Source organism: Perca flavescens, chromosome 20 (genome assembly GCF_004354835.1).
Source record: "Perca flavescens isolate YP-PL-M2 chromosome 20, PFLA_1.0, whole genome shotgun sequence".
NCBI classification, from domain to species: Eukaryota; Metazoa; Chordata; class Actinopteri; order Perciformes; family Percidae; genus Perca; species Perca flavescens.
The window spans coordinates 21,542,201-21,558,064 of record NC_041350.1 but is presented as its reverse complement, the minus strand read 5'-3'; the positions used below and the strand labels follow the sequence as shown (position 1 = coordinate 21,558,064).

Here is a 15,864-nt window from a genome sequence, read left to right as displayed (position 1 = left end):
GATGGACTCGGGGAGACGCGCGTGCTGTCCGAACTCCCAGCGGTAAGTGAACCAGATTTTGGCTCCAACCTTTCCCAGCCATGGGTTCATTTATCTCTCGTGTCTTTGAACTTCACCGGGAAAGTCTCACGTTCGGTAGTTCAACGACAAATGCATTTAACTCTTCAGCAAATAGACAAAGGTGAATGGTTTCACTTAAGATCTTAATAACTTAGAGAATTAATGTCATATTGCTTTTAAAATAAATGTATTCAAGTGTAATGAAGTTTGTGTATTAGTCGGATACTGATCATTTTTCAAGCAATTTCAAATTAAAAGCTTGCGGGTTCAAGCTTCTAAAAGGTGGAGACTTTTAGCTTTTTTATGTTTTATATCCTTGCAAATTAAATATATAATTGTTTTTGGACTGCTGGTCGAAAGACGCTTGAAGATATCTTGGAATAAAGGAGCTTGTAAAGGGCATGTTCACCCTTTCTGACATTTTAAAGACTAAACAATGTATTTGTTTAGGATTTATTGCGGAAACACTTGTAGCCCTAATTTCAATTATTATAAATTGAAAAGACAATGGACAAAACTGAGTAATCCGTTTATTAGGCACACCGTGACAATGTAATGCAGTTTAAACCAGCTGTCCTGCAGAAAGTCAGTGATGGAAAGTAACTTTTTTTTTTTCTGTCGATTTAAGGATTTTATAAAATGATGTAACCGTCATCTCGACCAGCTGCAACATTAAAATGCTGCTATGAACAGTTATAATAATCCAATAATATAATGAAGGGGTCATTCTGCTGTGAGTGTTTTGTATTTCTACTTGTCAAATTATGAATATAAGATACATATTTGTAAAGCTTGTGTTCAGTTATGTGGACACTGGGTCAAAGAGGTGTTGATTCAACTCTCTTTAAATATTGCTTATACATGTTAAATAGAGAGACTTAAATTGAAGTGTTTCCATGCCGTCCAGTACAGTGCCACCCCAACCAACAGCCCCAGAATGAGGGGAAGTCAACACCTCTCACTCAGTGTCATCACAATCTGAGTGTTATATGCTGTACAAAAGTGGGATTTGTTGCAGAGCTTTTACTTTAGATTGAACAGGTGTACCTGATAATATACCTGATCCTGATTTGTTCCTAATCTGGGTCTGTCCCTCATGTTTGTAGCACCAACATGATGACTGAGCTCTTACACGCAGGCTGGGTAGAAAATGAACACCTTCCAACAGCCAAACGCTGGTAAAATATGCAAGTGGCTCGTAGATTTGCTTCACTCATCAGGCCAAAAAAACAACAACAATGGTATGGTCTATTGAGTGGCTGGTAAAATTTGAACATTCGCTAGCCATTTGCCTGGTGGACAATAAAAAATTGATTTTGCACCCAGGTGAGGTTGACATACTGTTAATGGTAAAAAGTCAGACCTGACATTGTTTATTTATTTTGATTAAAGAACCCAAGACATTTACACACTCAAACCCAACACACCAACTTCAAGTCAAATTGTCTACTCGGACAAACTGCTTTTCATATTGTGCGACACATTTTCTATGTGGCAAGAGGAAAAGGTAGTGAAACTTGTTTTACTATGTTGTTCCTTTTTGTTTAGCTGTTCAGTGTGGCTGGTAGTGTGATGGAGGAAAGTGAGTGAGCCAGGCTGCACTGCCAGGAGAGACCCGTTGGTGTTATGGAGCAGAGCTGGGCTGTGGTGTGGACCTGCCTGCTGGGGGTCGGACTCACCCTGGGTAACATCCTTTCCTTTTTTAAATCCAGAGTAGACTGACTTAGTTATACCCAGTGTCGTGACGTTAGAGCTGGGCGATATGGAGAAAATCAAATATCCGGAAGTTTTTTGACCAAATACCTCGTTATCGATATTGCTACTATATTGTAAAGTTGACAATTGGTGCTTTCACAAAATATGCACACAATGAGATTTTTGATAAATAATAATCAGTTATGTTGATATAATGACTATGTGGGTAAAGGCAAATAACAGAACAGCTAGAAAAGTCTAGTGTGTTCAGAAAATGACATCACTCTACTGTAATGCGGCTTTTAAAACCAGGAAAAGACAACACTTATCGTCATATCAGGATATTACGATATCCAAAATTTAAGACGATATCCAGCCTCATATATCGATATATCGAGGATACAAATCCTGATTGGAGAGTGATGATGATTCGTTATGTAAATTAGATCATGTCACCAAGCAGGAAGTATGTTATTACCACAACCAATCCTAGTGGGATTTAACCGGTTTGGACAGCTACAATGTATTAATAGGTCTGATAATTATTATCTACTTGTTTATTTGGTTCTGACAGACAATGCATCAGGAAGTCTGGTAAATAGAAACTTGACAGTTAGCAGTTGGCCTTATTGTGAAGTTCTGTCCACAAGTTGTCCCAAACAAAACTAATAAGGGCCGCTTCAAAGAGACAGTAAAATGTTGTGAGGCAAAATTAGCAGCTCATCAAAAAAGATATATTAAAAAGGTAAATAATAGTGAAGATTGACCACCATGAACAAATGAAACACTGATCCAGCAGCATTGTGACACTAAAGTTAAGTCAACTGGAAAGGTTTCTCCAACTTAAAATGGTGTCAACGTATATTAAAAAAGTATGCGCTCAATCTACTGGTATGTAAGACATAATATGATCATGTTGATCATCCCCACACATACTCTACCTAGGTGCACGCTGAGCCTGTAAGGCCAGTTGTGAAAGTTAGATCAGGGCGAACTTCTTGTACAATCTTGTCTGAACTTCTGTTTAAACCTCAGGCCAAATAGCAAGTGAAGCACATTCATAAATATTTGACAGAAGATGAATCATGTGCATCCTACATGGTTTAATTAACCTGAGGAGCCAGAACCAACTCAGAAGCCGTCATTGGAAACAGTTTGGAAAAGGGCAGGTACTTTCAAAAAAATACTTGGCAGGTGATTGGATGAACCATCTGCCCATTACGTCCGCCCTTGTTGTTTTGAATGATCAGTCACGGCCGTCACACACACCTAAACCAAGCTGTCTGTAGCTCCTCGCCAGACACTGATTGGTTCTACCAATAATGGTTGAATTGGACTGAGATAATAATTATTAAGTTTGTCAAGGCAGATTTAAGTGCTGACGTTTGGCAACAGTTGGCTCATGGAACAGATTCACTAACAGCTAATCTATCCCACGTTACTCTTTTTTTCTTTCATTAAATCTATCTCAAAATTTCTTTCCTTTCCTAAAAGCCTGCTCTGCTTGATGCTGTTTTTCCAAACCACTGCTTGTGCATTTAATAAAATATACTACAAGCTTTATGACAAACCCAAATCTCCAAACTTCATGGAGGATTTTCAGTATCTGCCCCTCCATGCTGTTAACTCCAACCTCTCTCCATCTTCAGTCTTGCCTCCAGCCTGCCCTTTTAACTCTTCCAAGGCTGACCCCCGACTCCCTCAGCTGATTGGCTGTGTGTTCCTGCATCGAGATAAAGTCACCTGCTGCTGGGAGGCTGGAGACACCCCAACGACGGACTACACTCTGCAAGTTCATTTGATGTTACCGTAAGGCAAAACATTCCTTTAATATGTTAGAAGTCTGTGAAACTGTGTGAAACTGTGGACACAATACTTTACTTCATGCATATTCCATGCAGAGTGATCTAACAGTCTATGTATGTCTGTGTACTGTATGTATGTATGCATGCATGTATGTCTGTATGCACTATGTTGTGTTGAATTCTTTAAACAGCAGATACTATTGTCCAAGACAAATTTCCTTCGGGAAAATAAAAAACGATCTTATCTTATCTTACTGAAAAAAATACTTTTTTATTCATGTAGTCAATGTTTGACTTTGATTTAGTAACAATAGTGTTTTTTCTTCAACCTGAATGATATTCAGATACATTTACAGATGGGAGAAAAATTAAAGGGAAAAACAATGTAAAGTGTCTTGTAAGGCCAACACAAACCTCCATAACAGCTGTAGTGTTCCTGGTCACGTATTTGGTACTCTTAGGGCTGAACGCCATTCTTCAAAGAGTAAAAGTAAGTATATGATAGTATTTTAATTGTTTTTGGAGGTAGAGATGTTGTCAAACCCTTAAGTAGGTCAACTGGGATATGGTGTCTGTGAAGGCCATAGTGTATGATCATTTTCATACTTGTCACCCATTCAGTCAGCCATTGTGCCCTGTATGGAAGCATTTGCATCTTTTGTTTCGCCACACATTTATTCCGTTATTTTCTCTAAAGGACAAGGCTAGTGTTCTTTAATTTCCATATTCATATATCCAACAATATAGAATAATACCAACCTTATCCTTTAATTTGTCACCTGCCTATCCCTTATAAAGTCCCTTAATGTGTTTAAAATTTGTGCGACCAATCAATTTGTAGAGAGTTTGTGTAACAAGTGCTTAAACGGTAACTACTGTTCTTTTTCAACCTGGACCCTATTTTCCTATGTTTTTGTGTGTAAGTGACTGATATGAACAACAATCTTTAAAGTTGGTCCAGTATTAATCTGTATCCGGCAGCCACGGACCGGGCTGCAATGTAACCCTGTGGGGCAAATGTGCATCATCAATTTGGTCCACTAAAAGGATAAAAAAGATAGGCCTTTTTAAAATCTCTCTAAGACCTTTCTGTTTAACCAGAAACAGCTCTGAAGTCGCTAGCCATAAACCCACCAGACTCCATATAAAAAAAACAATACTTTTAGCGTGTATATAGCCAACATATTTTCACATGTAAATCGGTAAACTATGTTTCAACCAAAACTAGAGTTGTGATGGTTGGAAAAGACGACCCAAAGCGACTTTTAATTTTGTTTCTGTCGACTTTGAATGAGGTGTATTTAACGATGCTAAAATTACTGTTTATTTACATGGAGTCTGGTGGCTTTAGCGAACGCAATTTTGCGGATGTGTTTAAAAAAAGGATCTTACTCTTTAACAGAAAGGTCGACCTCCTTAAAAATCCTTTCTATAATGTTGTCAGACACTTAGAATATTAATCCGAGCCTGTCAGTAGCAAAACGAGCCGTTTTTGTGAACGTAAATTGCCCTATTGCACTATTAAGTTACATTCTAGCTTGTTTTTGCGCTGCCAACTGCAGCAATCTTGCTTAATACTGGACCAGGTTGAAAAAAAACAACCTTGGCTTTTAATCAATTATTGTTAAGTTTACCAAGAGAGGGTGACAAACAGTTTTTATTTACTCTTTTTATGATAGTACAATCCAACTTGAAAACTGCTTCCATTGTACATGTCTACAGCCTGTGAAGTTAAGACTTTCTGTAGAGCTGAAATAAGCATACAGTATCAACTGAGTGGCTGGTAATCAGGAAACAGACTGATAGTGTCTTAGATGTAGGCCTACCTTTGATATCTGATATAATATGTTCAGTTATTTTACACTTGGAAAGCTGAGCCTTTTCACACATTTCTTCTGATTGCTTGGTAGTATTCTACCCTATACACCTAACCTTTTCTGCACTTGGTATGGTTATTTTATCTCAAGATAACATGCAGTTAAGTTAACAACTTTTCATTCCAACATGCTGCTCGCTAGCCAAACATTTAACTGCTTTGTGTGTTCCAGGCTACAGAGGCTACTCATCTCATCCTCCATATTTTTTTATTTTTAGAAGAAAGGGCTATAACTTGCATTTTGTTGTGCAACCCTGTGCTGTAGAATAACAATAAGTGAACATTGAATCTTGATCCTTTCATCAGTGTTTATGACAGATTTCAAATTAAGCGGCCAAATTTGATAAGCCATGTCCCCCTTCATCTGTAGCAAGCTGTTGTGTTTTTGCATCTTTGCAAGTTTGTGCCAGCATTTTGGTTGATAACAATTCTGTATGCTGTATGCAAATGCTTGAGTTTGTAATCAGATTTGAATCTCCCATTCGTGTGAGTCGTCAACGATGGGTTTGATGCATTTAGATGATAAAAGTCCCACAACATGCACCTCTCGATCGTTGGGTTGGTTGGGTAATATTATAGTCTGCTCTTTTTTTGTGCACAAAATTAGTTGTGACATCGTATTTCAAATGGAGATGAGATCCCAGACATTTCTGCACAGCATGAAATAACAGTAATAACAGTATTGTGAAGTGGTTATGGGTGTGTGTGTGTGGCAGCACATGCAAATGTGAACATCTGAAACATGCTCACACATATCTCTTTGTGTGACAGAGTATGCCTTTATTATAGCCTTGTGGTTTTATACCTGTTGTGTGTTATGTCTCCTTGTTGACTATTGTGCCTAGAGAAGGACACAGATAAACATTGGTTGTTGTTTTTTTTTACATTTGTGAATGTGTTTTTCTCTGTTTATGTGTATTTGGGAATGCACAGACAAAAACACACGTTCACATGCACCACGTCTGACACCAGCTGCACGGCGAGGTTGGACGGCACATCCGTGAACTTCTGCTTTTGCATCACCATCACAGCACACGGTCACAACCAGAACATAACGTCACATCCTCGGTGTCAGTCTGGTCGGACCGAAGGTGAGGCTTCCCCTACCTGCATTCTTATTATTCCTCTATTACTTCTTTCTCACTCTTCTCTCCCTGTCTTTCTCAGTGATGCTGTCTCCAGTGACATTGAAGAGCAGCCAATCAGTCAGTGGGAGACCTCGGTGTCTGAATGTAACCTGGAGCTACATCTTCTCTGACTTTCCTTTGTCTGACACTGAAATCAAAGCTGGAGACCTGAAATCACAAATAGAATTCACAGCACAGGGACAGGTCTGCCACTCCTAATCATGCCCAAACACAAAACCACACACTACATATCACAAGATATCAAAACATCCCACATCAAGAACATAATTACATCCCATCACAGCCTGATTTCTCTGTCCTCACTTGCCCTTTTAATGTTTTGTAATTTTAAAAACAGTTGTCTCGATAAATTTGAGCAAATGTCACACAATGTAAAAAGCTGCCTGGCTTCCTTGCCTGGTTAATAAATACACCGTAAAGATGTATTATTATTATTATTATTATTATTAAAATGCTTCATGTAGCACCTTTGAGTTAATCCTCATCCTATTTGTTCATCCTATACAGTTCAATGCTCAGGTCGAAACTGTCAATGTGACAGACAACAGCTTCCTGGTTTGTCTCTTCAAGCCTGACACTTTATACACTGTCAGGCTTCGTCACCGCTACATGGGCCCACAGAGTCCCTGGAGCCCGTGGAGCAATGCCTGCCAGGGAAGGACAGGAGAGGATGGTGAGAAGAAATAGAGTTGACCAACTTGTGTTTTGTGTTTGTTGAAACTCTCAATCACTGTAGTCCTACTTAATACTGAAACCAGTGCTGGATATTATGGTTAAATGGTTTTTCAGGGAAAGCCTAGGGTGTTTTAACAAGAGTCTACGATAATGCTTGCAGCTCTAAGAGGCTGAACTTGCGCACAGTGGTGCTTTGAGTTAAAGGTCAGCATGAGATACATCACTGGAAAAGTAACACATTTGACCTGCTGGTGGCTCTAGAGGAATTTGTCACACATTCACTGAAATATCTTTACCTTGTAGAAGGCAGAATGTTTTTCTGTTTTTTACTGCTGGCAAAAGCATGCACACCACCCCCTTGTCATTGTATTCCCTTAACACTTTCTGCTGTATCTCCCTCAAATTATCTTTTAAATACCCTCCTTCCATTTACCAGCTCCATCTGCAGCACCAGCCTTCTGGATGCGAGTGAAACAAACAGACAAAAATGGTTGGAGGTTCATCTCACTGCTCTGGAAGGTGTGTGTGTGTGAATGTGTTTGTGTGCATGCGTGCGTGCCTGCATGCGTGCATTTGCGTCATGAGTGACTCCTTTTATCACTTTGAGTTTAAGAGTTTTATGGTTTAATAACTTTTGGATCTGATTAGTTTTTAATCACCATCTTCTCAATGAATATCCCTTATTTGTTTTTATGTCTCTCTGAAATGACTAATTTATCATTTTATAGTTTGATTCAAGTTGAACTGAAAAAAACTGAGATAGCTGGAGAAAGAGAGAATTTAATTTCATACAATGTTATATAACAGGATATTTTAATTTAAACCTCCATCTCACAGCAGCTCACTTTTACTTCTCGCTTTCTTTTTCCATGGTTTTCAGCCCTTGCCTCGCTTTCTATCCAATGGCAGAGTCCTCTTCTTCAGTGTGACTTGTCAGACAGAAAGCACTCAGGTCCTGATTGATTATGGAAGCTGCAAAGATTTGCACCACACGAATACATCCTGTAGCCTGCTCTTGCCTGCTGGACGATGGTCCTGTGCTTTGACGGCTTCCAACTCCGCAGGGACCTCGCCAGAAGCCCGAATATGGCTCCGTGGAGCTTCTGAGACAGGTTGGGTCTCACTTAAATTCCTCCATGGATCATGACATCAATGTTTGAATGAAGTGTTCCAGTGTTCCACTGGAACAGTTTCAGTGCTCTTTTGCATGGATTCTCCAAGTCTTTGAAACAATACTGGATGGGTGAATAATTTCAAAGAAATACTGAGATCAGAATATTCAACTTCTCAAATCAGGCATTTGTTTTTGCTGTACAAAATCCCATGCCTACAAACTTCTCTCTTCTCTTCCTTCAGAGCCACCAGCCCCAAGGCAAGTGACTGCAAATCCACTGGATGACAGTGGCTCGGATGTTCGCTGGACGGCTCCAGTTGATTGGTCAACGAGCGGCTTTGTGGTGGAGTGGTTTGCTGTCAGAGAGAAAAACAGCAGCATCCTACACTGGGAAAGGCTGAATAGTTCCTGTACAGCACTGGTCATCACAGGTAATCCAACAACACACACAACAGCTTAATGTGTAAAATATGTTCTGCCAATTTAGAAATTATGATGCACATAGTCATGAAACATATTTCTTTGCAATTCAAAAAGTAGACATACCAATACAAATAGCACTTTCATCTTTTAGAGGGAATAAAGCCAATGGAGCGTTATGCTGTTTCTGTCAAAGCGCTGTATGGTGAACGAGGGGCGGGGCAGAACACGACGGTTCACATCTATACACGCCAAGGAGGTACGTGATCTACATGGCATGGCATGGCATGTATTGTCTCATGCCAAGCTGTAAAAATAGATTCAGACCAGGACATACCTACTGAAGGTGTGGGTAGGTAAATGTAGGATAAACAGGTCACAGTTATTCTTCTCTTTAATTACTCTGTGTTTTCCTAACCAAGCTGGTGACTGTAGTTTTGGGCAAACATTCAAACAGGAGAGCATTTTTGGGGGACTATTTGTTGCTGCTGATGAACACATTTGATCATATTCACAGCAGCAGAATAGTGTATCGACTCAAAATGAACTATAGTGCCCATGTTCATCATGATGAAGTAACACGTCACCCAGAGCAATTAATCTGTTTTGGACAACAATGGACATCTATTGCACAGATAAATAAGGGTAATATTTGTTTGTATGATCAATTTATTGTTGTTGCTGTCTTTTCTTTGTCAATAAGAAGTAAATAAGACTTAGTATCAGTGACCTATACTATTTTCTCTGTTGGGTCCTTGCTTTATTTCTTTTCTCTTTATGTATTATCCAGAGTAGGACAAGGTTTTCTTCTCCTGTGCAGCAGCTTGTATAGAGTGCACCATTACAGGTTCTTTATATGTATACTTGATAAATGGTAGTCCATTCTAAATGGAACAATCAATTAGAGCTTGTTGGTCCAATATAAAAGCTGATGACTTCATGTTGTACCTTGTGTGATTAGATAATCATGAGGTGACTCTATTGCTGCCAAACATCTGTCTTTATTTGATCTAATGGGGTTGTATCAGTCATGGATACTAAGATTCGATAAAAACATCTACCAGATGTCAAATCTGATTGATTTTTTAAGTTGCAACAAGCATACGACAGATGCAGAAAACAAAAACAAGCATAAAATGGCGGGAAATCAATTCCAGCTGCTTCCAGTTTTCATTTCAATTTGGGTCATTTACCCCTCTGCTGGTATGCTGATAAAGTCATGACGGTGATCCAGACCAGGACATCTTGTTTGTGAGAAAACAATTTTGTTTAATTGTAAGCCAATATTGACAGAGCAAATGAGATCTGCTTAGCTTGTTGAAGCAAAAAGTGAATCAGATCAGTTGTTGTGAAATACAGATAGAAATCCAGCCTCTGTCTCCCAACATGTCCTGTGGTTGATCTTCATCACCCTCCCTGCTCTAATATAGCGCCCTCAGCTGGTCCTCAAGTAGTGGTGCAGCAGATCTCTGGCAGCAGAGTGGAGCTCATATGGAGTCCTGTACCTGTGGAGCTGCTTCATGGTTTCATCCGCAATTACACCATCTACTCCACAACAGCAAACCAACCAGCCAGGAGTGAGTGAAACACACACATTCAAGCCAGCTGAGGCTAAGCAGGCCGGCACTTTACGCAGAGTAGTGTTTGATTTCACGGAATGGAGTTGCATTTGTTTCAAAATCCAATATTCAACATGGAAAACCCTTTTAAGTCGGTCATCCATATTTCTTGACACTTAAATTGTAGTTCTGTGAGAACAAGTTTGTAGTTTGCTTCCTTTCTCTTTGCAGATGAGTTTAAAGATATATCACCCTTGATTGGTCTGTTGCATAAACGTGTATTGGTCTGTGAGGCATTCAATACATAAGCCTTACCTTAATCCTAAAATAAAACCTCTCCCATTTGCCTGATTAGTCTTAATCTCCATCTAATAGTCAATTCTCACCTTCAAACGTACAACAAAATATAAAACTTTGTCACAAAAAACAACCACAGAAACAGATCAGTTACAAATCATTAAGCAAATGTTTTGAAACCCATCCTTGTGAAGGTAGAATGAACACTTACAGAGAGCATATAGATATTATTTGCATCATTTTATTTTACTTCAACTGCTCATTATATTTAGTTTTTTGTATTTTTTTCTTTGTTTCCATCCATATTATTCATTACCTTGTTAAAATGTTGTCCATGTTGTACCTTTTTTTGTGTTTATTCAGGAGTGACTGTGCCTGGCCACGTTCTCCGTTACTCTCTAGAGGACCTGTCACCTGGTAACTACGACATCTTCATGCAGGCCAACACTGACGCTGGAGCCGGAGCAGCTGGGCCCATCGCTAATGTGCACATAGGTGAAGACTGGACACACACACTCACACAAAACAATACAGTATATTGCTATATCTTTAACCTAACTGTGTGTGTGTGTGTGTGTGTGTGTGTGTGTGTGTGTGTGTGTGTGTGTGTGTGTGTGTGTGTGTGTGTGTGCCTGTGCGTGTGAAGGCTCTGAGGAAATCTGGATCGTGATCTATGTCATCCTTCCTCTTATTCTGACTTCCCTGGTGCTGGTGCTGATGGCCTGCCTGGCACAGAATAAGATGTAAGATATCTGTCTTGCACCAATGAAATCACACTTTATGACACATAAACACACGCCTACTCAAAGTTCAGTGTCCTACTTTTACTGTTTTACCTTCTTTGCACACCTGTTTATCATTTTATGAAATGTGGTTTTTTTCCTTCTCATTCTGTAATCTTTATCCTAACAAATAACCTTGTAGGGTGAAACAGAAGCTGTGTCAAGACATCCCCGATCCTTCCAATAGCAGCTTGGCCCACTGGATCCCAAAAGTCACTTTGGAGGTAACCTTTTAAGTCCGGAGCCTTCTCCTATATCAACCTTCTCCTAAATCCTAACATACTGTATTTCCACACATTAAGAACTACCTATTCAGCACCAAACTGAAGACAGACACAGTTAGCGACTCGCTGGGGAGTACAGTGGAGCATATTGCAGCTAAAAAGACAGATATTTCCCTCAGGAGTTGGTAGAGACCAAAAACAGAACTTAAAGATATATATATACAGCGCGAGCGATATAGATATTGATTGGGTTCGCCAGGTGGCCAGCAACACGACTCCAAATGAATGAATAATGTTTCTCTGTAACTGCTGTATGTGTAAATAAGCAACTGTTTGCTAACAAATTCGCCATAGATACGTCAATGTTATGTTCACTTGCTGTCCGAAAGTGGCCAAAAAAATAAATAAATCAATTATTTCAGTTTTAAAGGGGGGGGAGGGGAAAACTGTATGTTACTTAAAAACATATCCTCAAACTAAATTTTACAATTTGATTTTTTTTTTCATCTCAGAGTATGAGGCGGCCTGCATTGGCAGAGAAGACCGAAATCAAATACTCTGAGGTTATTTTGCTTGGTGAAAGAGAGCTGCTGAACGCCGACCCAGATCAGGACATCAGCTATCAGAGTAATCTCCAAACATATTCCTCTGACCGCTACTCTCCGCTCCCGGTTCCAGGGGATCAGACACCTCAAGATACCAGAAAATCTGAGAAGAAGTGCATCGAAAGCTCAAGCAGAGCCAAGACGACCTCCAACACTGATCTCTCATCCTGCCCCTCCATCTACTCCAGTGTCCTCATCTCTCAGACGCTCAAATGTCCCCCTACAGCCCTCCTATCCCTCTCCAACCGCCTATCCAGTGACTGGCAGCACAGCACTGTCAGTGTTAATGACAGTAAGCTCCAGCTAGGTGGAGACAGTGAGCCGTCCGTGTCTCTGCAGGGCAGGAGCACCACCAAATCTGACTCACCTCTTTCTCAAACAGATGAACTGAAAACCTTCCGTCTTTTTCTGAAACGGCATCAAAGCACTCTCTCTTCTCATTCGTCGTCCGTCCTGCTTTCTCACCCAACTGAGGTCACATCTCCACAACACCCTTTTTCTCCTAGCCTGTATAACTTGTTACCTTCGCTGCAGCCCGACACCTTCACTCGCTCCGATGATACTTTCAATCCGTCGTTTTCACCTTTTCCTCACTCTGTTTTTGTGGATTTCTCCTACTGTCCGGTGGAGTGTGATCCTTACATCTCCCCTGCTGTTTAATTTCATGCCAGGGAAATATAAGTTCAAACATTTTTTTTACAGTGTCCATAAAAAAAATATGTACATCCCTTTTGACTTTTTATTAAAACTTTAATTCTTTTTATTTGTAAGTTTGTCTATCAGTAACGCATATTAGGCATGTTTATAATTGAACATGTTTATAATTGTTTTAAATCTGTCTGATCAAGATATTTCTTTTTCTCTGACATTTTTCAATGCTGATGTCCAATTTTCCTTTAAAGTAATAGTAAGATATTTTGGGTAATACACTTATTTGCTTTCTTGACCGAGGGTTATACAAGAAGATCGATGACACTTATATGTCTGTCTGTTCAATGTGAAGCTGGAGCCAGCAGCCAGTTAGCTTAGCTTAGCATAAAGACTTGAAACAAGGGAAACACCGGGCTCTGTCCAAAGTTAACAAAATGTCAAAACTGTGATTTGTGTTTGTACTAATTTGCTTACCTTCAAACAGAGGCTAGCTGTTTCCCCCTGCTTCCAGTCTTTATGCTAGGCTAAGCTAACCGTCTTTGTATTTATCGTACAGTCATGAATGACAGTGGTATCGATCTTTTCATAGGCAAGAAAGCTAATAAGCATATATCTCAAAACATCAAACTATTACATTAATTACACTCACTTTGTTTGAATTTGACAAGACAAAATATGAATTTATTATATTTGTGTACATGTTTGAGCCACTGTGAAGGCTTTATACTGTGTTGTGACGTTGTGCTATATGCAATGGATACATTATGTTTGACTGAGGAATGTAAATAACACGATGCTGCTTGCAACACTGTCTTCTGTACATATAGTATACTATACTGATTGCTTTATTGATGAATGTGCTATCATACAGCTAAAATCAATTCAAGATGCTCCTGAAAGCATTCCCTTTGGGTTGTCTGATATGTGAAAAACCAAAGCATTTTATGAAAAGAGGACTTAACTTTGAAGTAACTAAAACACTGCAAACAAAGACTCGATAGTGTGCCAGTTAACAGCATGTCATGTCCTGTGTACTTTAGATCCATCCTATCCCTGCTGGTCAGTTTCTCCTGGAAGCAGCTTTCTCTTTGCTGGTGCATTTTGTCTCAACTCTTCCCTCAACATATGACACCTTTTTTCTGTTACCTACCTTCAGTTTGACCTCTTCAGAGTTCTGTCAGTTATCTCATGTTGATTTGAAAACTCACATCAGATTTTGACCTTTTTAAAGCTGAAATGCTGCTGACTGGAATTCAATCTTACAATGAGCCACTTTTGCAGTGTTTGTAACTGTGATTACTTCAGAATTTAATGTATTTTTGGTTTATATTTGTACAGTAAGTTTGAAGATTAAAATTTGCAGTCAATGCGCATGAACCATATCCTTTTAGACTGGAATGTTTATTTAGTATTTTGACTTGTAGAAAAAGCACAAGCGTTAGTAATAACATTAACAATGGCTCGGCTCTATTCATGTGTCCCAGTAAGCATGACAGTGAGCCAGCATGAACAGTACCAGGCCCCTGAAACTGAAGCAGCTAAATGGATTTTAGTCACCATTAATTTTATTATTTACATTGCATTTCCATCTGTGAAGGAATGTTAAAATGTCTTCCATGGAAAAAAGCCTTTAAGTATGAAATTCTATTTCTATTTATTTTCTATTACAAAATTTTAATTGTTAACTATGGAGTCAAAACTTCTTAGTAAAAGCACACTGGGTCAGATTAAAGAGTTGAATTCCTACTATGAAGACTATACACTGTATTTAACTTGGATTAACTTTTTCCTCAACTAATGAGCAGTATGCCTCTTTAGATATAAAGCTATCACCCTTTGTATTATTATATCATGGAAGCCTTTTGTCGGCCAAGAAAAGAAAAGTTAGGAGTGATACAAAATTAATTAATAATTAAAAATTAAGACAATAAGTCAAACTCGTCACTTTTTACTTGTGTGTGTGTGTGTGTGTGTGTGTGTGATATAGTTTTTACATTTTAAGTCAAAACTGTGAGATACTAAGTCAGAATCATGAGGGGCCAGTTCAAAGGTAAACTGATCGGATTTTGGTTATCGGATTGGATCAAATCTTAAAAATGGGTTGTTCAAAAGGGAAAGAAGGAATCTGAAATCCGATTAGATCACGGAATCCAATCCTAGTTTTAATCTGGATCAAACCTTCAGTTTGTGTTGTTCAAAACTTGTCAGTAGGATTTGGATAACTTTGAGCCCAAAAAACAGGATTATCCTGATCCCAACAGGGGGTAGGATTTCAAGGTGGATTCCAGGAAGAAAATGTAGTAAAACTTTAAAATTGGTCAAATAATACATTTGTATCATTTAGTGTATACTTTTATTTATATTTTGCACTTGACTTGTGTAACCGTTGTAACAGTGATAAAGTAGATAAAGTAGACATAGGCTATCAATTAAGCTATTCAGTATAATAAAGTAAAAATAAAATAAAAATAAAAATGATCTTGTCCCCATGTCTAAACGAGAAACTGAAAGAGCAGAAGCACAGATACTCCTGGCAGAGGAACAAACAAAGCTGACCAAACTGCAGCAAACCAAAGCCAAACTTCAGATCCGCCTCGTAAAAGCAGGGCTTGGAAATGCTGCTCTCTCCTTCTCAGATGAAGAAGAACCCTGAACATTCTTTATTTTGGTAACTATTGGACATTTAGCCTTTTGTTTTGTTTTTAAGACATTTTCAAAATATCCACGATGTATTTGTTAATGTATATATTTTTTTATTTGTTGGGGCTCAGATGAGGGGTCATAAAAGAAATTATGAATGGAAGTGGATGTTTATGTTATTTTTGTGTTTTGTCTCAAAATAAGAAACACTTACAGTGACCCCATGTTGGCTCTTCTACCTGTTCTTTACATAGCTGGTAGCCCACATTGTGATATGTTTTCCCATTTAAAGCACTGGTAATCTGGATTTGGT

At 38.9% G+C, this 15,864-nt stretch overlaps 1 protein-coding gene across 1 annotated transcript; it reads left to right on the top strand.

Annotated features, from left to right (window-relative positions):
- The first annotated feature begins 7,159 nt into the window (after positions 1–7,159).
- LOC114547305 (interleukin-6 receptor subunit beta) lies at positions 7,160–12,970 on the top strand. The gene is made up of 10 exons (XM_028566610.1): positions 7,160–7,257; positions 7,696–7,778; positions 8,140–8,371; positions 8,616–8,804; positions 8,948–9,052; positions 10,224–10,370; positions 11,013–11,144; positions 11,296–11,392; positions 11,574–11,655; positions 12,168–12,970. The coding sequence occupies exons 1-10, from the start codon at positions 7,194–7,196 to the stop codon at positions 12,918–12,920; spliced, it is 1,884 nt and encodes a 627-aa protein (XP_028422411.1). The 5' UTR covers positions 7,160–7,193; the 3' UTR covers positions 12,921–12,970.
- Positions 12,971–15,864: the final 2,894 nt, after the last annotated feature.